Raw genomic sequence first — 25,256 nt, 5'->3', positions numbered from 1 at the left:
CCCTCTTTGCTTAAGATTGAAGTAAATCTGTTAGTCCTGGAAGGCTGTCTGTCCTACGGTTGGCTAACCTGCCAGCCTGTCTGTCTGTATGTCCGTCTGCCTTCAGGGATCTGTGTGTGTGGCAGCCACAGCAGGCTGCATTGGAGCTGTTGCCATAGCAACCAAACTGCAGCCAAAAAAAAAACAAAAAAACAATCCCATGTTATTAGATGTCTGACAGTGGTAGAGAAACTACTTGATAAGAGTGTGAAAAAAGGAAATAAAGACCAGGAGGGGGAAAACAAACGGCGGCGTTTTTTCGGCTGACAAAACGAATTATAACATCAGAGAGTCGCCAGAAACATCACCCTGATTCAGAGAGACAGCTGTATCTCAGTTGAACACTCTCTTTCACACACCCACATACACACACACACACACACACACACACACACACACACACACACACACACACACACACACACACACACACACACACACACACACACAGAAATACCACTGTATTTCAGAGGTATTTATTTTGGTAGGATTTTAAACGCCATGCCTTCAGCTGACTGCCAAGTTTCACACGGAACACTTAAACACATTCGTTAGCTGGAACATCCACTGTACACAATATGGTGCTCAGTAGAATTTCATGTTAAGGTGGAACCCTGGTCCAAAAATGCATTTAGACTCCCCAGTCTGGGACTTGTCACTTTGCCCTGTCCGTTTCAGTAGGCTATAGCTTGACAGAAATGTCAGAAGGAATTTTCAAGCTCAGTCACTCTAATCACAACACAACAAAGTGCATCACTTGACACCCTGCTACATTTAACTCTGATATTCTGTGATCCCTAATATTACATAATCCCATGATATTTAGCTTTCGTCTCCTGTGACTATAAATGCCAGACCAATTGAGATAGCCTACCCGAGGGGAAATATGCAATATGGATTAGCCTCTGGTCAGAGTGACATTTTCTTAACTAAAAAAAAAGGATTAGATGTTTTTTTTCCTTCTCACAGTGACAAGGAAGAGAAAGGCATCCCCTGGATTAGACGCTGCGTGTGCCTATGCTAACTGTTGCTTAGACTAAGGCAGACGCTTGGACAGTGGAGCACTCAGTGCTTGATGGATCTGCAGAAAGTGACTCCCGCAGAGCATGTATGCTAATGTGTGTTGCTCTTCATCATTCCAGACGTTGTTTACAGTATCAATCCTCCGCGGCGGTGGCTGTGAAGCTTCATTTAAACTCACTAAATCCCACAACAGACTCTGACCCTACTACCAGTGCCAATTAATTGCACTGAGTGCTCAGGCAAAGAATATTAACACATAAATCCTCCAAGGCCTGATTTGTAGGATGGCGCTGCCCACGTAAATCTGATGGAGAAACATTTGTCATTGGCGTGATGAAGCTCTGACTGTCTATGAATAGCATTGACTGCCTGCAGGCATACCATGGCTGTTTGGACGCTAAGTTGCCAAGTACACACCAACAAACCAGGCGTGAATTGCTTCTACTCTGAAGCGCACATAGCACACTTGTCGAGGAGCATATTTTTCAACCATGTATGGATTCATTCAAGGGTGTGGAGAACAACACCCAAGTTAAAAACTGCACACGCTAATATGGCGGCGGGATTCACAAGGCCAGCTGAGTAATCAAACACACCTCACTCTTGTCTGTTTGAGGACTTCATCTCCATGTGAGAAATTAGGCAAATTAATGAACCGAAAAAACACGAGGGCTTTCTAAGAGCTTTTGACCCTGAGTGAACAGGAGAGAGAGGGAGAGAAAACAGATTCACTGAGTGAGGGAAGACCAGCAGTGAGTTACAGCTCAGCTCTACATTCCTCTTGACAGCATAGAGCTGGAGCTAAAGACATTAAACGAACAACATAACCTGACAGTAGCCTACTTGATGTGTCTCATACAATCTGACGTGACAGCCTCCCCGCACACTACCTGACTGCTGCCTTGCCTGTATGAAGACCCTATGAGAATGGGTCCTTTACATGAAGGTTCCATAGCCTAACATTCATAAAATACAGAAGTGAACATTTGATATTTGTATACACTGACATTTGTTGTTTACTAATACTTAAGTTACAGAAAGATTAATGTCAAGCATTACTGAGGGAAAACATCTCTCTATTTATATTTCTGTCTACTTTCTCAAGACTTTCTCAATTTCCATCATTGCCTTCCTCCAGCTACTGGTTCATCATATTAATAGACTAAAATGAATATGGGGTCAACATTTCTGAACTTCCATCACACAGCTTCATTAATATGATAAGCAACTGGATGAGCAACAAATTTAAGAATTCAAAGATCCAAAGTGCTGCGGCCCACTAATTTATCTTCCAGAGCCCTTCAGAGATACGGAGTATGGGTTTCAACGATTCTCACGTTAATTCAGATTTTTCTTGTACAATTCCCTCATTTTCATTCCCCCATCCGTACTTTTCAAACACATTTGGGACGGGCTGAGTGTGTGTTTGTGTGAGTAGGGATAGACTCAATACAGTGTTAAACAGAATCAATTGTTTTTCATCTCTTCTAATCCTGAGGGTGGTAAAGAACCTCAGCATATACCACATATCTCTGTATACAGTATCTGAAAAGCATCATCATTTTCTCAAATCTCAGATAATCTGACCATTTTCATAAATCACTCAAATCTCAGATAATCTGACCAGTATCATAATTCACTCAAATATACAGTATGTATGAACTATGTGACCAGTATCACCATTATCTCAAATGTCTTCATACGATATCTGACCAGTATCATAGTTCTCTTATGTTTTGATGTGATATATAATGTGATTTATATTATTTCAGTGTTGATTATGTGATTTTTGTGTTGCATTGTTGTTATATCTTCATAATATAAACAGCAGTTTTTTTAAGTGGATCTTGACAACCCAACCCCCCCCCCCCCCCCCCCCCAAAAAAAAAACAACTAAATGCCAGTGGGATATTTAATCAAAAGCAACAACTATTCAGACCACTCTGACAACACAAAACAAATTATACCAGAGCTGTAAAAGCAACTTGAGAGGTTACAATTTAGCCGTGCTGTGTACGGAAACGGGCACACAGAGCAATAGCACTGCTGCCTTCTAACCGCTGTGACAGGAAGGCAATTTCTCTCCCTTTTGCACTCCAGTGTCTCTTTTCATCCAAAAAGTATCAAAAAGAGAGGAGAGAACAATATGTGTTTTCATTACAATTTCTTAGCAGGCTAATTTCCTCTGCATTGTTTCCAAAGCCATGGGAACACTCTCAGTAAACTGTTTCATGAAAATGAGCAGTGATGGCTCCCTGAGAGGCCAACAATGTCCTGAAAATAATGACGAGGAAATAAGTCTGACTATCAATTAATAGATTGTTTACTTTAATGAGCGCCATTATTGGCAGTGTTTCAGCAGTGGTGCACATCAAAACAGACATAAACAGATACTGATGGAGCTAACACACACACATTTTTCATAAACTCGGCATGACTCGTAAAAACATTAAGGAACCTCTGCGTTTGCACAGGGCAATTAAACGGTTATGTAAATGAGAGAGGAGAGGGGCCCCTTATGGAGGCGAGTAGGCCATGCTCAAGTACTAATATCATTCTCAGTACCTTTCCATAAACATTGCAAACATAGGCAATGCTTATGCATAAACATAGCCAATGATAACAGGCTTTACATAATGTGGTTATAAATAGCTTGCTTAAACAAGCTCAAGTGCGATGTAAACATTCATGTTCAACGTTGGGTTACTTCAATACCCTTATGTATCAATTGTGTGGATCTCTTTCCATTATATATTTCTTATGCTGTATACATGAGTGTACAAGTCATGTTGAGACTAGGGGTGACATGCAGAGGAAATATAAGATTATCCGAGGGCCCTCCAGATGAAGTGACGCAGTATTAAGTTTCACATTCTCATATGTAAGTTTCACATTGTTTGCTCAAATGAAAAGAGTTGTGACAAGCCAGAAGAAAACGGACCACCTGTTGAGATGAGGGTGAAGACCATGGAGAAAAGTCAGATAATATTTAGATCAGCCGACCTTCCTTCTTCATCCCAGAGTTAGGGCCGTCCACACGGAACCTGGATTGCCTGAATCCAGAAAGAAATGTTGTCGAATCGGCCTCTCGTCCACACGAACCCGGTGATTTGGGTCACTGAATCTGCAACCTATTGAACCCGGTCTACAGAGTGGGTAGATCCGAACCTGCCAGCAGATCCGTGTTCTTCCGATCCGCAAACTTTCTTACCCGATTATGGATTATGTCAACGCTCCACGCCCCGCCTCGCAACCTCAGCCTGAACCCTTATTAACCCTGCTGCGTCACTTCATAACAGCAACAACAAAAACTACATTGATTCTTGACACGGCTTCGTGTGGACGCAAGAAAAAAGGTACTGGATCCAGAAATGTTTCCGAAATTCAGGCAATCCAGGCTCCGTGTAGACGTGGCCTTAGTTTCAACCCTGATCTGACCATATCTCATGCCCCTGGACCCCCACTATAAACACAAAGAGACGTGTGTACACACAAACAGATTTTCCACTTCCCAGAGACAGACCATCAACTATGGTAGCTTGGCTCATTGCCTCCCAATGTACTGTTTCCAAAATCACATTCCAACATTTCCCACTCTAAGTGGTTACTGGTTTCTTTTCACTGACTGAACACTAATGCTTAAAGTAAAGAGTGGTGAGAAAACCACCATCCGTAGTCTTGCCATAATGTCTCACAATCTCACTTGTCAATAGGTGTAAACTGTAGCTGTGCGAGGGTAGTCATCCGTGCCCCGTACCTTTGAGAGAAGATGTCCCTGTAAGGACTGCCGTGTTGCATGGCGATGCCGTATCCGCGATCAGCCGCGTTGCTTCCGACCGTGTAGAAAGAGCAGTCCTCGTCGTTGATGGCCACGTACTCCAGCACAGCTGCGTCCCACACAAATGCAAAGCGCCCGTACTTCACCTGCGGACAAGAGAAAGAAAGAGAAAGAGAGAGAGAGTGAGAGAGAAAAAAAAACAAATTGGAGAGGAAGCTCTCAGCGGAAGGGACATGTGATTACACTGGAAGACGTGTCCTCTCCGTACCGCCAAATAAATGGGTAAGCTGTTCAAAAACAAATCAAGTGCCACTGCATTACCATAGGCAGTAAAGAAAAGAAAACAGAGGAAAGATGGATGGTTCACAGGTGCGGAGCGTACCATCTCCAGAGAAGGTACAAAGGAGAGGAAAAAACAAGTAGAGATGCCAGTTGTTAACAATTCAGTGTGCATTTTCATGTGTCACTGTATCGCAACACCTCTCTCCAATGCAGCTCACAACCCACTGTCCCCAAGCATTGTCTGCACACACACAAACTGTACAAAAAGATGTTATTCATAGATGAGTTTCACAGACACTCACTGCAGCACCAGCCGCTGGCATCTCTATCTTAAATCAGACAGGGCTAAAACCACTTGTGTATAAAGCACTTTCCCCAATGACACTCCGACCAGGGTCAATCAGGGATAATGGTGAAGGCTTTTCTTGGCTGAAAAAATAAACACAACTTGAGCCTGACACATGGCCAAGAAACTGTCTTTGTAACCCAAAGGCTTTCCTTTTTTTATTTTTCCAACTCAAAATCTCTTACACTCACTCTGGTTGACCAGATCGTCCAGTTCCGTTAACTTGTTGTGATGGATCTCTACACACAGAAAGAGAGGTGAGAGAGATGTCGCAAAGATAGACAGGCCAAAGCATTCCTGTCATGTCTATGTGCCTTGAGTGACAAGACGGGGGATTGGTGTATCCTAGCTCTGTGGCACAGAGATGGATGCTGCGATTTCTTATTCTAATGACAGAAAGCACCATAACAACTGCCAAGTACATCATCCAAGTAATCAAACTCAGAAAAAGGCTAAATCGTTGACTGCCCGTTTCACATCATCACACAGAATTTTCACCAAACCAACATTTACTTAAAACTGTTTGCTGTGGAACAAGCAAGGGCTCAAATACTGTAGCTTGCCTGCCCAGTCTGCTGTGTATTTGCTCAAGGCTATGTGCATGCTCGGGCTCTCCACATGGACTAACATCAAAAACATTTCCCACCCATCAAGCAGAAAGCTGAGAGCACTCATGAAATCACTTTCATTTTGCATTAAGAAATTAAATATGCAACAACCGCCAGGTGTCAGGTTGTTTATTTCTTTCAGATGACTTGTGTAGGTTACATTTTACAACAAAATGAAAGAGGAGTCATATTTGTTTTTTTCAGCTGCAAAAAATATCCATTGTTCATGGCCTAACAGCACTGAAGCACATGGTTATAAACAGACCCAATGTGACTTTCGGCATGTCCTGTCTTGACCCTCTGAACGTGTTGTACGTGTGTGCATTTCTGAAGGGGAACAAGTCAAACAAAATCTGTTGAAAAATACTGCAGGAGACTTTATAGACTCTATTTCAAACAGAGCCCGGGGTCAAAGAAAACCACAAAACTGCAACAACAAAAAAAAGAAACAAAACATGGACATAGTTGAACAAAGTGTACAGAATTACAGCTGTCCTAGTGAGGAGGGATGTGAGTGGGGCGAGAACAGGCTTCTATAAACACAGCTTTCAATCCGACTAATCAAGAAGGAGAGGACAAGGAGTCTTTGGACGTCCTTGAGTCGAAAGCGCATGTTTAAGAGTGTCCAGCGAGGCAAATCTTTTTCGGGGGGGGGGGGGGGGAGATGTGTGTGTGTGGGGGGAGGATGCTACTGCCTGCAGCCATGGCATAACAGGGGCTGTGATTCAAATCGCAGAGAGGTTATTATCTAAAACCATTTTCCTTCAAACACTGCACATGCGCTCCAACGAATGCTAATCAGTGCATTGTTTCTTTTCCGAAGAGGTGATCGTGGCAGACCTCATGAGACTCTCAATCATGAAATTAAAGCAGTTTCCCTACATGCCCAGCCACGGACCAAGCATGTTAAAGAAAGGCCAATTACAGAAGGGGAACCTATTAACACCAAAAGAGAGACGCACATTTCATCCTGAAACTGACATAATAGCTGTGGGGGATGGTAACTAATTAAAGCACACAGATGAGCTACATTTGTGTGGAAATAAATGAAGCTGGGGCTGATATTGCTCCAGAAAGATCCATTATTTCAAGTCCACGGCAGTAACATGGCCACAAAGCGACAATACTCATAAAATGATTACGTGAGGATCACACATTGAGTTGGGGGTCAGATTCAGTATTAACATCCACTATGGGATTGTGAGGAGGGGGCTGGAGCTGTCAAACAAGGAGGTAAAAGCTGGGTCGTCGCCTTGAACTAAACGTCTGAGTTGCTGCATTTCATCTCAAGAATAGATCACTCAGGCAACTCTGGCAAATAAGCAGCCCCTAATGAAGGCCGTTAAACCAGACAGCCAGATTCAAATTTAAAAAGGTCATCAATAAGGCATTATGCCGCATGTCTTTTTTATTTGAAAGCGTGAGCCACAGCATTAGCGGTGGAGGGAGAAAGAGTCAGAGCGAGCCTTTTGCCATTTGATGAAAGAGGACTGCCCCGCTGGGAGAACACCGCACAGGCTGCAGCCATCACCACGGCCCAATCAGCTCCCATTGAGCTCCTCCAGATGGGATTTCTACAAAGTCGACACCACTCAAGGGTCAGTGCCACAGTGGCAGTACAAGGACTCACCATCCAGAAGAAAGAGAGAGAGAGGGTGTACATGGCAAGCAGAAGATAGCTGTTAAAAGATAGTTTTGTGTAAAGGTCAAGGTGTTTTTAACCCGAAAGGTCTTGGTGGTTCTTATTTTGCCTTTAATCTCTAACTGTTGTACCTTTTTTCAACAAATGCTCAAACCTTTCACGGAGGTTGTATCCGTGCAAGTGCACATTTAGTATCATTGTTTATCTCACTGATCAGTGTAACCAATCAAATCAAACATCAATCAAATAAATCCAAATAAAAATAAAAATAATCCAAAGCATCAAAATCTAACAACAGAAGTGAAGAGCCACCTGTTATAGATTTCTACTCAGTTTCCAATGTCACACTGCCAGTAGGCTTCTAAACCCTCCCTGACAATACAGCACTCCCCTGGCGCACGCCAGAAGTCTCTCTGAGGAGAAATGAGCGTACAGGTGGCGTGTACCTACTCTTGCACGCTCTCTCTCTCTCACACACACACACCGCAGCTGTGACAACTTCCTCTCCTGCGTTTGTTTTCCCACCCTTAATTGGCCTTGAGCTGTCATTAATTCATTGCATCTTCAGAAGGAATACAAAAAAAACCCAATTAATAGCCTATCACTGGCCATATGTAAATTGGAGGGCCCCATTTTCAAAAGCGTGTATCTGATAACAGAAAGCAGAATAATGTGAAACAGATGTTCAGGAAACAGTTCAGGACAGCTCATTGAGCTAGAACTACAATGCCTGTGCTAATAGGATAAGTCTGTTTTTTCTCCCCATCTCTCTCTCCTTCCTCCCCATTTCAGAGGTGGTTGTTCTGCTTAGTGGTTTTAAAATGTTTCCAGTAACAAACCCAACTGTGTTTTCAATAATAATAATAATAATAGTAATTTCAAGAATACAAGGTTTTCATCCCCAACTCCTCGCCTTCTCATCTTTTACTGTCAACCAAACAAACCGGCAGCACAATTTACCCAAAGCTGACTTCAGAGCTCTTTGCACCAGTGCATAGTGAGACCAGCGCACACACACAGTGTGAGTTCAATCAAGCCCTTTGTAGGTGGCAAGGGCCTTGATTGGATGCTGCCCATGGAAGATCCTCTGCAAAGGATGAGCCGTTGCACAAGGTAAACTACTGACGGAGTCAGTGAGTACCTCATTTTTGTTTTAGATTTAGGGTGGAAAGCCAAAAAGTTGCTTAGGTCACTGAGGATTCAGAACAACAGTGATGTTCTTGAGATGCATTTAAAGTCAACAGCTTCAGCAAACAGCTTTGCAAGTATAGGAGCATCTGGCAGCGTCTGGCAACAACTGAGAGAAACATATGGGTCAATAAGCCATTCTGAGCAGTTCTAATTCATTTTAATAATTTGGTAGGCAGACCATATAGAAAACAAGCCCCTGGAATTTACAAGTCTTTTCAATTTAACCACATTTTAATCAACACCACTTTCTTTCGAAGCAATGGAATGGGAGAGTTACCGACTGCAATCTGCAATACATTTGGGTCCAACAAACGTCGGAGGAGAGGCATACTGGATTTGCTCTGCACTATTGATCCGAGAAAACAGATGGCTTAGTTTCTGACATTTAAACAGAGTGGTGGATTTTTTTTCTCTCGTGAATAAAACACCTTTGAGAGGAGAACAAAAGCTCAATTTTGTGTGTCTTTCCTTCTTGTTGTTGGGTTGTGCTTCAAACTAGCTGGTGGGCCACACAGTATCGGCACAGTTGCCTTATACGTGTGTACTGTAATGTACAATAGCCAGGCATGCTCTGGCAGCATTTATACAAATTGCTCTCTTTGACGGTGGACTCTCTGATCCCAAAGCTAGATGTCAACAACACACTCAAGTTAGAGCCCCATTAATCTCAAAATTCAATTAAAGCCAGCTGCATTGTTAACAGCCACGTGCCTATGAAATGATCCCAGTTACTTCAAATGTCTCTTGATGTACGAAAATTAAATAAAATAAATAAATAAAACCCATTCATTTCCTTAAATCCCTCTCATTATTGAACTCCAGCTGTCATCAGCTTTCTTTGATCTTTTCCTTAACACACACGGGTGCAGGGTAATCTCAGTTAAGAGCAAGTAAAAGACCAGCTCAACTGGGGATCAGTCTCCTTAACATCTAGTGCACAAACTGAATGAGATAATCATTTCACTGGAAAACATTACTAAATTAGCCAGAATGATGGATTATGCTAGTAAACACAGATATTATGTATAATATATAGACATGTATACTATATGTTAATATAGAAATGTAAATAATATAAATAATAACTGAAACATTTATGATTACATTTAAACATAAAAAAATGATAAAAAATATGTATAATATATGAATATATAAAAGTAAACCATATATATTACATATGGTTTATATAAATACCTTATGTAAATAACCTATGATTCAGAGTATTATTTTTAAGAATATGTTGAAATATTCAAAAAGATTGGGTCACCATGTCTTTCTTCATCCAGGCCACTAGATCAGGGGCCGTATTCACAAAGCCTTTTATCTTACCACTAGGAGTGCTCCTAACTCGCGCTAAAACCTTTTACGTAGGAGTAATTTCTTAAAAGTGATTCACAACGGCTCTGAGACCTACTCATACTAAGGATAATACCAACTCCTAAGCTTAAGATAAAAACTCCGTTGCTATGGATGACGTCGCTTCTCATGCACGAGTTTAGAAGGGGTGAGGACGGTGATTGGTTGTTGACAGGCTCTCTCATTAAAAACTCATTCGTGACGTCTCTCTAACAATCCCACTATATCGACTGAAAATAAGAGAATAACCTAGGCTTCAAATTAAGTCATATTAAATAGTTATGGACAGTGCAGTTAGCAGAATGCACACGCATGATGACAAGTTTGTGCATCCAACGGGAATGACACTTAGCACGTTAAGAGAAATATAAAGCGATCAATATAAAATATGGCAATTGCATGTAATCAAGGCAGTAATAATTAAAGCACCCAGCAAACTGTTAGGATATTATATTTCCAGCCCTTGACCACTTCAAATATCAGCACATACGGCCCTTCAAGCCCTCCAATCTTAATTGATCAAAGCGAAACGAACGTGAACCGTAGCCTAGGCGAAAGCCTACTGGTCCCAATAGCCACTGTCACCCCAGCGGCATCCAGCTGGTAAGTTCTCAAAAACCTGCGACCGCTCTCCGTTGAAATGCACCAGTCATCGGTACATCCAGGCCACGGTGGACGAATTATTGTAATGTGTGTCCCGTCACTGGACATTCCTGCGATCGCCATGGAATTTACTTTGATATTGTGTAATAAGCGATTGTCTGGATAAACTGTTGGATGATGTGGGGTCTACAGAGCGTTGATAGTTTGATGAATTAAACGGCTGACTGATGATTCCCAGTGTCGTCAGTTGCGTTTTCCGCGAAGCCAAACAAAAATCTTTATGTTTCCAAACATTTCACTTCGGGACACATCGTTGTTTAAAGGCGTCATTGCATCCCGCGCTAATTCTACGACAATATTAATACCTTCACGGTTTAAGCAATGTCTTTTATCAATTCCAAGTCGGCTGCAGCCATCTTACGATTTTTTGTGAATAGGTCTTAGTGATTTAGGAGTCCTCATGAGGAGTTTTAAGCTGTCCTAGACTTAGGTGCTACTTTTAGGGATAAAATATTTTGTGAATTGCTCTTAGTAAAAAAAATTAGGAGTCCTACATTTAAGACTGACACGCCCATTATTTTTAGGAGTTTCTCCTAAATTCGCCACTTATGACCTACTTTTAGCCCTAAGATTCTTTGTGAATACGGCCCCTGGAGTGTAGAGTAGAGTCGCCTCAAAAGATGAAGACGAGACAGAGAGAGCAAAGGAGAGAGAGAGAGAGGAGGAGAGAGAGAGTCTCCTCTGATCTGCCGCCATTGTGAGCTATCTGAGGCTGATTTGGGCTTTGTAGAATCAGATGGACCGCGCGTGTTCCCCTCCCCTCCACCTCAGCCCTTCCCACCCCACCTCTCCCCTCGTCTTCTCCTGTCTCAGACCCTGTGAATATGTGTTCTTTGCGGCTAACGCAGGCAGGATCAGAGGGAAGCTCTCTAGCCAGGGGAGCAGATGGGGATGTGCAGAGCCAAGCTAAAGAGAGAGATGGAAAGAGAGAGAGGGAGCCACCGTGGCACACAGAGAGTGTGGTGTTCTTGCCTGGGTCACACACGCGTACCCACACACACACACACACACACACACACACACACACACACACACACACACACACACACACACACACACACACACACACACACACACACACACACACACACACACACACACACTGAAGACATGCTGGCCTAACATCTCTTTGTCACTCTTCAGAACCACGGGTATTCACAGACCCTTATTCTGTGTCTGTCTTTCGTCTGCAGTAGATTGTGATTCACGCTGACTTGCCACTTCTACCCACACACAGTGCCTTAACAACCACATCTCAGATACACACCCAAAATATACATCTTCTCTTAAATGTCTTGTCCCGTTGTTCTGACTTCATAAACTGAGTTACAACTGTACTTTCTTAAGTGTAAATGAGTGATAATAGCTATTTGTCAAAAAATAAAGGGAATGCTCTCCCTCCATTTTATCCACTGTTGATGCTGCTGCAAACCTTTGATGAACAGTAATGTTTGTGACTCTGGCCCCTGCGTGTAGAGGCTTGGTGGCTGTGCGATGGCTGAAAGCCAGGGCAGGGCAGGGCAGGGTAGGGCAAGAGCTGAGGCTGGGGGCAGTAACAGTTCCTGACCTGATCAGATCAGTGGTATCAGCGGCATCAGCAGAAGTGGCAGGGGTGGCGGTGGCAGCGGTGTGGGTTCCCAGAGATACGTGCCTGGCCCCCTGGAGAAGCCACTTTAAAAGGCTCCCCTTGCCTCACCTAAAGCCCCATGCCACTACGGGCTTGTGTGATGTATTATTTTCTCTGTTTCTCCAAAAGTCCATTAAGGCTTGGCAGACGGCCATCTTGTTTCCCACCGACAGAGATAAAGATTCGCGGAGGTTGTGAGGGCAACACGGAATGAGAATGAGCCTATCGCTATGACTCTATGGAAAGGCTGCTTCTCCCTCTCACAAATGCAAAATGCAAATGCAATCTAGATTTTAGATTTTATTTCTGTCTTTTTTGCTCTTTGGTCATAGAGCCAGTGCACCAACCCACCAAAGTATAATTTACAATTCAGTAATTGAGCTCATGGCACCAACTAAGAGGAAAGGAGGTGCAATTCATTTTCTCGTCTTGGTCTCTCTCACTATCTCCCTCTCTCTCCTCTCCGGGAATACAGATGTGATACTTAATGATTCAATTTGGGGCCCAAGTTGTTGACAGAGTAGGGAGGAAGAGGAGTGCCAGATTAAACTCATGCTCATTGGGTTGTTTGTCTTTGTTGTCTCGAATTGAAGTATCTCCTCCCAAATGTCCGCTGTCTGCTACAAGAGTCTGCTCTCAGTGATGAGGATCCCCCCCTTGGTGTAATGCATCCTAGGATTTTTGCCATATTGGATTGTCTATATTTCAGCTCCCCACAAATATCAGGCAGTCTGTCTGTCAGAAGTATAATGTGATAGATAAGATATTATGTTTTATTTTCTGTTTTTGGTGCAGATAGGTCGATGCGTGTTTCAGTGGGTAATGGTAACTAAAATACAAACATCACTGCATACGGATGAAAACAGCTCCAATTATTGTGGACATGCAAAGCGGAGAACATACAGCACAGATAGTGGAAGGACCTCCGTTGATTCCTTCTGTAAAGGATTTCACACGTTAAATTGTTAAGATGCACTCTAATTCTGTGGTGCTTGCTTTCTGCTACCTCTGTTAAAAAAACAAGAGCAAAATAAAACATTTGGCTTTAATGTCAAGTGGAAGGTACATGACCATATTAAATATTCAAGAGCACTAACTGGTTTTGATCATATCTCAAATTCAATAAACGAATTTCCCTTCACCCGATTCAAGTGCATAACCAGGCCACCACCTTCACACAGCAAGCCATCTGATCCAGTTTCAGTCAACCACACTGTTTGACAAGTCAACCTGCCTGTTAAAAACCAGGAGATTCAGGGGACAATTTCGGGGCCCAAGGTAGGAGCAACCCCGAGGTACAAGCAGGTTACCAGCTGTCATACACCACGATCCCCCACTACACCATGCTCAGCCTCTTTGAGGAGTGTTCTCTAAGCTCAAGAGCAAGCTGTTGTATTTCCTACCGCTCACGTGCCCAAGCTAGGCTCCACCTGTGTGTGCAATCCTGTGTGTTGAGTACACAAGCAGAGCAACAGTCAATGACAACTAAGTAACTTATCTGCATGTCAAAGGTGGTTTTAAGAGCCCCAACCCCACACACACACAGACTAGGGGTGGGCGATATATATCGTCTGCGATAATATCGTCATTGTTGTTCAAACAATGTGCAAAATTACATTATCGAGTATTTAAATGACTTCGCCAAAAACAATGACACGCACGGGGAAACTGTTCATATCATGTTCTTAATATAGCCTACGGCGCAGCAGCGCTCCCCACAGCACGGCACTCACACGACTAGTGGGCCTACGTGATCACGTGACATGGCTTCTCGCATCCACTTTGCAACAGGTTAGCAGCGCATGGTGATGTCTGTTGTGCCTCCGTTGGTGTAGCATAAAACGTGAGTTTTATTAAAACATAGCGTGTGTAATGTGTAGCTATTTCATTCCGTTTGTTAACATTTCCTTCTGTCTGTCTCTGAACGTAGTTGAATATTGTAGGGGAGTAAAATGCTCCACGGCCGAAGTAGATTGCATGTTTTTAACTTCAGGGTTTATTCCCTTTCCTTTACGTCTGCTGCTGGTTAGTAAATACAGACGGCAGGAAAGGTTAGCAAACGGAATGAAATAGCTACACATTACACACGCTATGCTTTAATAAAACTCACGTTACCCACATACTGGTTAACGCTTTCACAGCACATAAACGTTTGTTGCTACATCCAAACTATGAGTCACCGTTGTCCCTCCCTGTACGTGTACCTTAAAGGAGCCGCACCATTTTACTAAACGTTCTTGCAATGTGAATCATTTAATTTAAATATGCTTATTGGCCTTATTGTGTACGCTTGTGCGTTTAACAGCGCTTGTTTGTGAGAGAGAGCATTTAACTGTTGATGCCCCAGTTTAATAAAGCCAGGCTATTCATAAAAAACGTACGTCAATGTGGCATTAGTACTATGAACAGTTGAGCTACAGTCGGTCCGGGCTCGGTTACTTTTCTGTCTTACAGAAAAATTCGTCCCGATCCATGCTCTAATACTCATGTATTTGTACAATCCTGGACAGAATTTTAAGTTTAATAAGGCCATAAGAACTGCTGTTGATGTGCAATAATTCTCATGGATGCATGGAGCACTTTATTACAAGAGTTCAATATTTCTGCATTGCAGTTCAATTAAGTAATTTTTGTTTAAAGGACAATAAAGAAGTGTTTTCCTTAAACATTGTGCCCATTATTGTAATCTCCAAGAAGGTATGACTCTGAGAATTCCAATCACATTTTTTTTTAAATATCGTCTAATTATCGTTACCGTCAAAATGAAAAAAAATATCGAGATATTATTTTTTGCCCATATCGCCCACCCCTAACACAGACACCTCCTTTTATCAAATGTACAGAGCAACAAGAATTTTACACAACAGACCGGTCAGAGAAGAAGTAGCAGCCTAACCAACCTGCCCATAGCCTGGACAAAGGGGTGGGGTCCCAAAAGGTCTCAGCAGGCTTGGAGAAAGAACAAAAAAAAATCTATGTACAAACAGCCCCCCCACTACCCCCAACCAAACACACCATCAATTAGCAGTGGCCTTTCCCACTCTCCGCCCTTCTCCTCCCTCTCTCCTCCCCCCCCCCCCCCCCCCCCCCATCACCCTCACTACCAATGCAGTGGCCCGCTGAGAAAGATTACACGGCTGTTGGCAAGACCTAATTGCCATTTCCATTTCTGCGCTCTTCCATTGATTTTCCTATTACACGTTTTCATAATTACAAACCCCCGCGTGGAGAGGCACCCGGGGCGGAAGCCTGTGACAGTTCAGCCCTTTTAGCAGGGGAGAGGAATATAAGAGCAGGTCTGCAGGCTCTTCCACCACAGACACTCCTTCATTAGCCAGGCCGCTATCTTACCTCTGAAACCTTATTATTCTTTATTCGCTCTTTCACCTGCTTGCTCTCTCATGCTCTAGCTCTGGCTCTCTCACTCTTCCCTCTTCACCCTCATCCCTCCTTTTCCCAACCTCCCTCTCTCCGCACGGCCGCCTGCTGTCCGTCAGTGGTGCTCTTTCTCTCTCTCTCCCGTGCAACAGCCGTGTCCATCAGCTGCCTAGCAACAATCCGCCTCTATATCAATCGGAAAAGCGGGAAAGATAAAGTCTCAGTAGATTTCCTCTCATCAGCGATCCCTTTCTACCACTCTCATTGTCCGTGTCTTGCTCGTCGTCTCGCATCCACTCCTCAATTATCCTCATCCTCCTCTTCTCCGCTCTCCTTCTCATAGGGGTCGGGCTACTGGCTCTTCAAAGAGTGGCAGGCTGTCATGTGATGCTTAATGGTGGAAAACGGTGAAGTGGGGCTGGGGAGTCATCAAGTATTTTGACCTCTAAATAAATCAGCAAAGTAAACAGAAAACTTTTTCGCTCCCAACAACGTTGAGTTTGAAAGCGGATGGTGAATTTTGCCAGGCGAGAGAGAGCGTGGTGGTAATTTCTGACATGATTGACGTGCCTTTTCTGGCGACCGTGAATCACTGTCATGCAAATACACGCCAACACATCCTTCGAGACCTACACACAAACGCAGCATGAACATGCACACACATGTTTGCATACACACACACACACACAACCACACATACATACAAACAAACACACACACACACACAAAACTCATGACTTACACACACCCATTGCAGGTGAAACATCACATGTGTGCTACATATCTGTAACGATGGAAACTGACCCCTCTCTAGTTGATAGCGGCAATCATTCATCCTTCAAACCCAATACATGGAATTATAAAAAGAAAATCTTTACCATGACCTTGAACGTTGGTATTTAACTGGCATTTAAGTCTTTCCACGTTCCTCTTGCCATTTCTCACATACTCTGCTCTCCTCTTTCTTTCATTCAGTCTTTCTCTTTCTCCTTCTCTCCAACTTACTACCAGCATGGTTCTCCTTGTCGTCTGTACATTTCTGCCAATTTATTAAAAAAGGAAATGTGCAGCTTGAATTCACTCTTAACCTTGCAGAACTGTTGTGAGTTGTCTAAGAGCATCTCTTTCTTAAGCCACATACTGGACAGATATAAAGTGATATGACATGATCTTGAGTATGAACTGTCCACCAGAAAGCATTTTAGTCTCTGTGTTTCTCATTCTGACTGCACTAGACAGACAGCCCTTCAGTCAATGAATCAGAACCATTAGTCTACAGCATGAGTCATAGCAGCTTTTCCACTGTCCCTCTCCTTCTTGTTCAAGGGATATCTTTGTAATAAAACCTGCGGTTCATGCAATTCCTGGTAGTGCGCTGCATTTAGAGTAGTGTACCGCTTTCATCATTTCATTTAGAGTTAGCCATTTTAAATTTTTCGATGTCAACACACTCCAATGTCAATTTACTGACTCTGTTTTGCCGTGGAAGGGGAGGAGTTTGATTGGAGGGACAAGAAATACATTATTAGCATAGATCCAGTGGGCAACACATCTCTGAACGTATAGGGATTGTTAAAAAAGAAGAAGAGAAAATCCCATGTAAGCCTGTTCAATGGCACTTCTCATCCTCAAAGGACAATATTCATCGATAATTTAACACTTGAAAAGAAACTATGATACCTAGCCGAACTGGATACTTTCAGGATGAATTAATGTCTATTCTTGGTTTCATCCTAAATACCCGTCACCCCTCTATCCAGCTGGCTAATGTAATGATGGCAGACTGACGTTAGCTTTTTAGAGACTGGTTTTATCTCCATACCATGGCTGCAAGGTTGTGTGTCCAGTGAACAGGGAAGATTGGCCAGATTCATTCTGCAACATGCGATTCATTAGATTTGATTGATTAATTGTTTTTCTCATTAGAGAGGTCATGATTACATCCTGATGCGAGTAGCATTAGACCATTACCTCCAATGGGATGAGTGAGAGAGCAGTGACAGGAAAAACGAAGAAGAGATCTTGGGGTCAAAGTGATGAACAAAACATTAGAGCAGTCAGTACTTATACACTTTTATGAAAACTCATGGAATATTCAAGTCATGGATGAAACACTGCTAGGGCCGGGAGGTCTGGACCAGTGTTTAGTTGTGAATGCAGAGTCCAGAGCACTGCCTTGATGAAATAGCTGTGAAACTACAGCCTTCTTTAGAACTACATCTCCTTGTGGGACCACCATTAAAAAGTAATCATTTTTTGCACTTACACAAAAAAAGTCTCCGCTTCGAGGAAAGTTCAAACGATGAGGAGAACTTTCGAAAGAAATCATGCAAAATTTAACACACTTAAAACATTGATGACGTCATTACCGGTGTAATTTGTACGACTGAAAAGCTCACTTCATTTAACAAAAAGAGACTGCACTTTGGGAATTGACAAGTTTCTGCTACTAATAACCCTCTTCCACTTCCAAAGCCTGAAGAAACACAGTTCATTGCAAGGCTGAAAAAGGTTATCGATAGGACATGGTGCATCTCTCAGACAGTAAACAAAGAGTGAGCTGAAAAGAAAAACAGGAAAGGAAAGTTGAATCAGAAACAGACAGAGCAGTAAAATGGTACACCACTGAGAAGAAAATAAATAAATTAATAAATATGTATCTATGGCGAAATCTGTCGCCTCGTTTATCATGGTCACTGACAGAGCAAAGACTGCATGCCTGAGCATGGATACTGTGACTGCTAGTCACCATGGAAACAACAGAGTGTTAAGCATGAGAAGAGCAACAGAGGAAGAAAGAGAGGAGGGGGGGGTGAGAGAGAATGAGAAAGAGAGACTGAAATCTCTGTGGGTAACAGTGGCAATTTGAAAATGAATGACTGCTCACTAGAGGGAGCTCTGAAACCTTCAGCGTACTAAGAGCGAGAAAAAAGCAAACACAGAGAAAAAAAAAAGACTTTACGAGACAAGACTAGTAGAGGAAAGAAGTGGGTAGAGAGAGAGAGAGAGAGAGAGAGGGATGGAAAGGTTTCACAGCAGAGAGGTAGCTGTCTATTTAGTCGTATTCATGTCTTGCACTCAAGAGGTGTCACCCTTTCATGCAATATTTATCTAAGCACCTGGGAGAGGCGATCACCTCTACAAAATGCTGACTAAGGCTAGGCCCACTAATTAGATATTCACTGCTAATAATCCTCTGGAGACGAGATGAAGGCGTAAACTCGGCTTTCATACTTCCTAGCATTTAGGAACGCTTTAATTGCTGCTTGAGTTTACTTCAGTGAAGACGTTTTTACAGAGAGGGGAATGGAAGGGCAAAACAGAGAGGGAGATGTGTTTGAGGTTAACAAATAAGGCATTAACCTGGAACGGAATCACAAAAAAAAACAAGATTAGCAAGGGAAATTGGGAGCCAAACAACCACACACCTTACAAGCACAATTAAGCCATATTAGCTGATTTCCCAAGATAGTGCCTCTCATAAGCGTCAACAGTTTTCCCACTCGCAGACATCATTAACATACTGACTGAAGTGGCAAATGACTTGGAAAGCAAAAAAAAAAAAATCAACGACAACCAAAAGGAGAGGAAAAAACCCACACGCACACATAAACTTTTGTGAATGCGAGTGGGATGTGAGTGTTTCTGAAAGTGGTACTCTTCTCACCTTGCGGATGCCTTCCTTTGATTCTTCCACATTGTTCTCAGCGCCTCCTGTTCGGTTGATCATGCGCCACATCTGAGAGTACATGGGGTCCCGCTCGAAAGGGTTCATAGCCTTGTTGCGCACCTGGTCGTACACAGCCGAGTCCAACACAGTGCCGTACGGCAAGTCCGTCTGTTTGGAAAGGTCCTGGAGAGACCTACGGGTAGGCAAGGAGCAAACTCAAACTCAAATTCTAGATCTGTAATTGGGAAACAAAGTGGCTCGGACCAAGCCATACACTATTTCAGCCAATCAACACAATGCTTGAGGAGAAGAAGGATCCATTTTATATTAAATACCCTAATTATATGTTAGTATGTGATCTACTGTAAAATTCTGTGATCTTCTTAAGTATGTTATCCCATGTTACTAACACAACCAAACATTTTCAAAATCATGTGCAAAACTCACACAGGCCTTAGTAAAAATAACACAAATAAATGCACACAAAAACACAAAACCATAACATAAACACATGAACGAACATAATTGTACACTCACACACACACACACAGACATGCATTCATGAAACAAGAATAGACAAAATTATGCTTGTTCATAATCACAGAGCCATTTCTAAACATTCATTGCCCAAACATACACACACAAACAAACACGCTGATGCCCACACACATGCAGACAGGCGCGCGCACACACACACACACACACACCCACACACACACCCACACACACACCCACACACACACACACAAACACACACAAACACACACACAGACACACAATCGTTCACTCAGCACTTTGAATTCATATCTCATAAGCAATTAAAAGTTAGCCAAGCAAGTGACAAGAAGTCCCTGTAGTTGTAATAAAGAAAGGCGAATAATAGGGAAAGGCAATAAATATGGGACTTGTATTAGTCTGAATCCTCAGTCTATCAGTGCCTCAGGGGGGTCGGGATATTTTAATTACAATGTAATGCTTTGGTAGATCTTCAAACACACTTTATTTAGAGCGGCAATACAAAACCATTACTGAAACTAATTACTGTTTGTTTGTCTAACTTGCTTCCTTCAGAGTGAGACAGAAAAAACAGAAGATATAATTTGGCCAAGTGTACAGCAAACAATCCCAATCCTCTCTTAAAACAAGACCTCAGTACACCCATTTACAATGAAGGAAGCCAATGCTTATCCACTTGCAAGCAGAGTCGTGACACGTGCCGCTCACCCTAATGTTATTCTATTTAATACCATTAATATCCCCAGACAACTGTCATCTTCCACAAACGCCTCCTACTATGACTTAAAAGTTCTGCTCTGACCCCTTGGAGGTTTAATGAAAGCAAACCGAAAAATGTTAATCTTTAATAATCTCACAATTGATCCCGGCTTGTAATCTTTCCCCTGTCCCTGCCCGTCAATTTAGCGAGGATGTGAGGCTTTTTGCCTTGTCTTTGAGGACGGATTCACCAAAGCAAACAGAAAAGTGATATCCAGTGGACTAAAGCTGCACTAACAGAACACACACACACACACACACACACACACACACACACACACACACACACACACACACACACACACACACACACACACACACACAGGATGAATTTGACTGGATTTGCCTGAGAGAAACTGTGCAAGAGAGAAATAATGATAGTAAAAACAACAACACACAAGCTTTCTGGACAGGGTGCCTGGTTTTAATTGGTGCTTTCTCCCGCCTTCGCTTGCGTGCGGTGTGTGTATACATGGTGCCGTGCAGTCTGTCATCTGAAGTACGCCTCGCTGAGCCCCCCCACCACCACCCCTCTCCAAAGTCCCCTCAGCAGGGGCTCGACAGGTGCAGCGCTCCACCTGAGTGCCAGACATCTGTCGCTACGCGTCCGCTTGGGCCACCGCTGCGCTCCCTAAGCCTCATACCCAAGAAATGATGACAGGAAAATGAAAAATAAAAAGAGGTTTTGATTTTTTTGGTGGGGCTTTGGTTATGCTAAGCTTACAGTCCGGAGTGGACTAGCCTATGAACTGCCCTTTTATCACCACCAGAGTGTCACCCCCTGAGGTAGGCAACAGAACGTCAGCTCACTAAAAGTACCTAAGGAGTGCTGGAGTGTGCAGTTATTCTCAATTAAATCTAAAAATGGTCTTCAATGCTCTCAGCAGTCATTTCATATTGTACTGTTTTTTTTTCTTGAAAGCCGGTGATTACTCCCTTCTCGTCAGTGACAAAAGGGAAGGGGGCATGTGCACATGTGGGGTTTAGTGAAGGCTTAACCCTGGTCTGCTGTCTGAGCCCCTCTGCCTAGTGTGTGGGGCAATGGTGTTGATTGTGCATATGAGTGTGTCAACTGCAGCAGGTGATTGTGACCCAAGGACCACCATGGAGCCGCGGACCGCTGGTTGAGGACTAATGACCTCTATCCCAAGATGTATATGCTCAAAATGTTAGATTCCGTATTTCCGTGTCTTTCATTTGGAATCAAAACACTATGACTATAGGAACTGTGTGTGTATACTGTATGTTGCAGTGCATGCATGTGTGTCTCTATGGGCATTTGTTTAGAGGCATACTTAAATGTGCATGTGTGAGTGCGTGAGGTTGTTTGTGTATGCATGAGTGAGCACAAGCGTGTGTGTGTGTATGTGTGTGTGTGTGTGCATGTCTGTCAGTGTGTGTTTATGTATACACGTGTCGCTGTATGTGCATGTGTTAGTGTGTGTGTGTGTGTGTGTGAGTGTTTGATAAGCGCCTCTGCTCTCTCTGCTTGTCTCTCAGCAGGCTGTGTATGTCTGACTCGCTGACAGAGAGTGTACTTGGGGCCAGGGCGACCAGCCGGAGCCTGCCTGCCTGCTTCTCTCTGCTCCGGGCGGTGCTGCACCCGGCAGATGGACGTGTCTCTGGGCGGTGTCATGTGCCGACACGGAGGCACCCGCCAGATCTGTTCTGGCAATAAACAGCAAATGTATCTCCCTCACAAAAGAGGGGAGGCAGAGGGGCGGGTGACTCCCAAAACATTTGCATCAGTAGAGATTTGGGATAGATCATGATTTCCGAATATTCAAACAGTAATTCAATTATAAACAATCAAATTGATGTCACTATCGTAAGAAATATATTTTCCCTTGTTCTCAACAGTGCATGGTAGTTAGTAACCTGCTCCTACTGCCAACCACCATTAAACAACAAAAGAAGAAGATCATGTTACTACCATAAACATGTGTGGTGCTGTGTGATCAGATGCTAAACGAAATATTATTATAGGCGTCAAAATGTTCTGTGTGGAACTACTTCCTAAAAATGTATAAAAATGAGATGTAGTGCAAACTCTGCAAACTCGATCTTTCTGTCTTTGTGAGCGTGTGCCAGTTACCAGTGGTTATGTAATGGTATTTTTGTTTGAAATGCCCATCCATATGGGCATATGAGATAAGAGCGCGCCATCAGGATTTTGAGAACTAAGATAGCGAAGGTCGCTCTATGGGTGTTTGTGGAGCCAATGTAACATGTGCCCCCCTCCCCATCCCCATCCCTCTGGTCTGTGCAGGTAAAGTTGTAGTGATCTCCCGCCGAGTTGAAGAAGACGGCGTGTCGAAACACTGAGATGAAACTCATTCAGATAGAGGCTGCCACAGATAGTGCCACCTGGTGCATTCGCATTCTTGGTTCTCCCCGCTTTAATGTTTGACGTGCCTCCCGGCTAAGGTATTACATTTTGTGAAGCTACAGTGATACTAACGACCTAGGTTTGACAGAACGATGGGGGCTAAATACATTTCCTACACCTCCATACATTCTCTGCTATCAGTTCAATATGGGTGATTAATACAAGACACATAAAAAACATTTTTCCTCACTTGTCAGATTATTGGGATGATGTTAATGGTGATGTTCAGTTATGAGGATCACCATTTCTCAACCTTGCTTTTTGACGGCAAAGCTGTTTATAGAAAGATGAGGTCATACTTTCATATATTAACAATCTGTTAGATATTCAAATTGAGCTAATCAGTTCTGCTTGACTCATTGAATCAGTTGGATCCCAGTTGATTTTGGCTGAAATCCTCTGTGCCATTACAGTGTAAACAAGCCTTAAAATGTGCACATTGGCACATCGACAGAAGTGCTAATCAAAGTTTAATGAGATAACAGACCATCCAAGTATGAGATCTGGGTTTCAATTTAATTCTTTTGTGTTTGCATTGCTCATTTAATATATCTTTCAGGGTTTCAAAAGAGAATAACAGACAGAGAGGAAAGATGAAGACACATCCTCCTCTTTAATACAACAGACCCCTGGGTGTGGAGGTTAGGTTCTAATTATCGCTGTAATGACCCCAGTACATTCTACACATGGAAGATAATGCATTGAAATTTATGGAAATCCTAATTAGCTTGCATAGAAGGCGACGCAGAACGATCTGAGGAGCACTCATTAATAGCATCTAATGCAAAGGGAAAACACACACACAGAGACACAGATACATACATACAAACACACACACACACACACACACACACACACACACACACACACACACACACACACACACACACACACACACAATATGTTTGCTATGCTCTCTTTTCATTGGAGTGATCACTGAGTCGAGATGCTCTACAAGCACAATTAACTATATATCTGCTGGGCATTCCATAATCTGATAAACCCAATAATGCGGAGGATATATGTTTGCGTGTGCAAAGAGGAAAACAAGTAATGACTGTTATTAGTTCTGAGTGGTATCTCAAGCATATACACGACCTTCATTTCTCTCTCTGTTCTCTCTCTCTCTCACTCCCTCTCTATCTATTCCTATCTCTCTCTCTCTCTCTGCCTGTCTTTTTCTATGATCATTCTGTGTTTCCCAGGAAACTCATCTTTCTCTGTGAGTCTCTCAATCTCTTCACTCTCTCACTGTCGTTGGTTTTAACGCTCTCTCTTTCTGTTTGTGACTCTCTCTCTGTTCTGTGTTGTTTTCTTAGTCTCTCTCTCAGGCCTTTTACTGTCTCTCCCTGTGAGCGCAGTGGAGCCATCATCATAAAGCGGTAACCTGTTGTGTGGCTGACTGACGTCACCCTCAGTGAGATGGATCTAATTTGTGCCACACAGGAAATTAAAATGAAGGCCCGCTAGGCCTCTGGGGGAAAGCACCACCCGGCACCACCGCCGTCGCCACACCATTTCACACTCGTACAGGCCCGCCTCCACGGAAATGGAGGGGCCGTGATTGATTTCAGAGGCAGAGAGGACAACAGTTTCGGCAGCGCCAACTCTCGTGGGGGCGTTCGACTTCACAAACAGTCTGACAGCATGCTGCGTGTGCGTACATTGACTGCGAGTTTCCAAGGGAGAGAATGAACGAGACTGTGGGTGTCGTAGGTAGGTGTGTGTGTGCATCTGTGTGTGTGTGTGTGTGTGTGTGTGTGGGTGTGTGTCTATGTGTATAGTCCCAATCCCCATGTGGTGAGGACCTAGGTGATGAATCATCAGGTTGCAGTGTACTTGATGACTTCCCATACACCCCGAGGTCAGCCATTTTCACAAGATTAAGTTCGCATTGTGGGCGACAGCTATGGCGACAGGCGCACTGAAAAGATGTCTCAGGTGCACTTCTCAAGCCCACACCAGCTACCCTGTAAGGCTGTAATATCA

The 25,256-nt window shown here is 43.2% G+C and overlaps 1 protein-coding gene across 1 annotated transcript in view; it reads right to left on the bottom strand.

Moving 5' to 3' along the window:
- The window catches only part of grid2 (glutamate receptor, ionotropic, delta 2), a gene marked incomplete at both ends in the record, with an annotated part of 276,437 nt that overhangs the window by 13,880 nt on the left and 237,301 nt on the right, over window positions 1–25,256 (bottom strand). Inside the window, 2 exons of the mRNA XM_080852173.1 lie at window positions 4,820–4,986; window positions 19,601–19,796. Coding sequence (XP_080708299.1) covers window positions 4,820–4,986; window positions 19,601–19,796 — 363 coding nt within the window. The remainder of the gene's footprint in view (window positions 1–4,819; window positions 4,987–19,600; window positions 19,797–25,256) is intronic.

Source organism: Sprattus sprattus (genome assembly GCF_963457725.1).
Source record: "Sprattus sprattus genome assembly, chromosome: 15".
In the NCBI taxonomy this organism is placed as follows: domain Eukaryota; kingdom Metazoa; phylum Chordata; class Actinopteri; order Clupeiformes; family Clupeidae; genus Sprattus; species Sprattus sprattus.
This window is presented reverse-complemented; position numbering and strand designations above follow the sequence as displayed.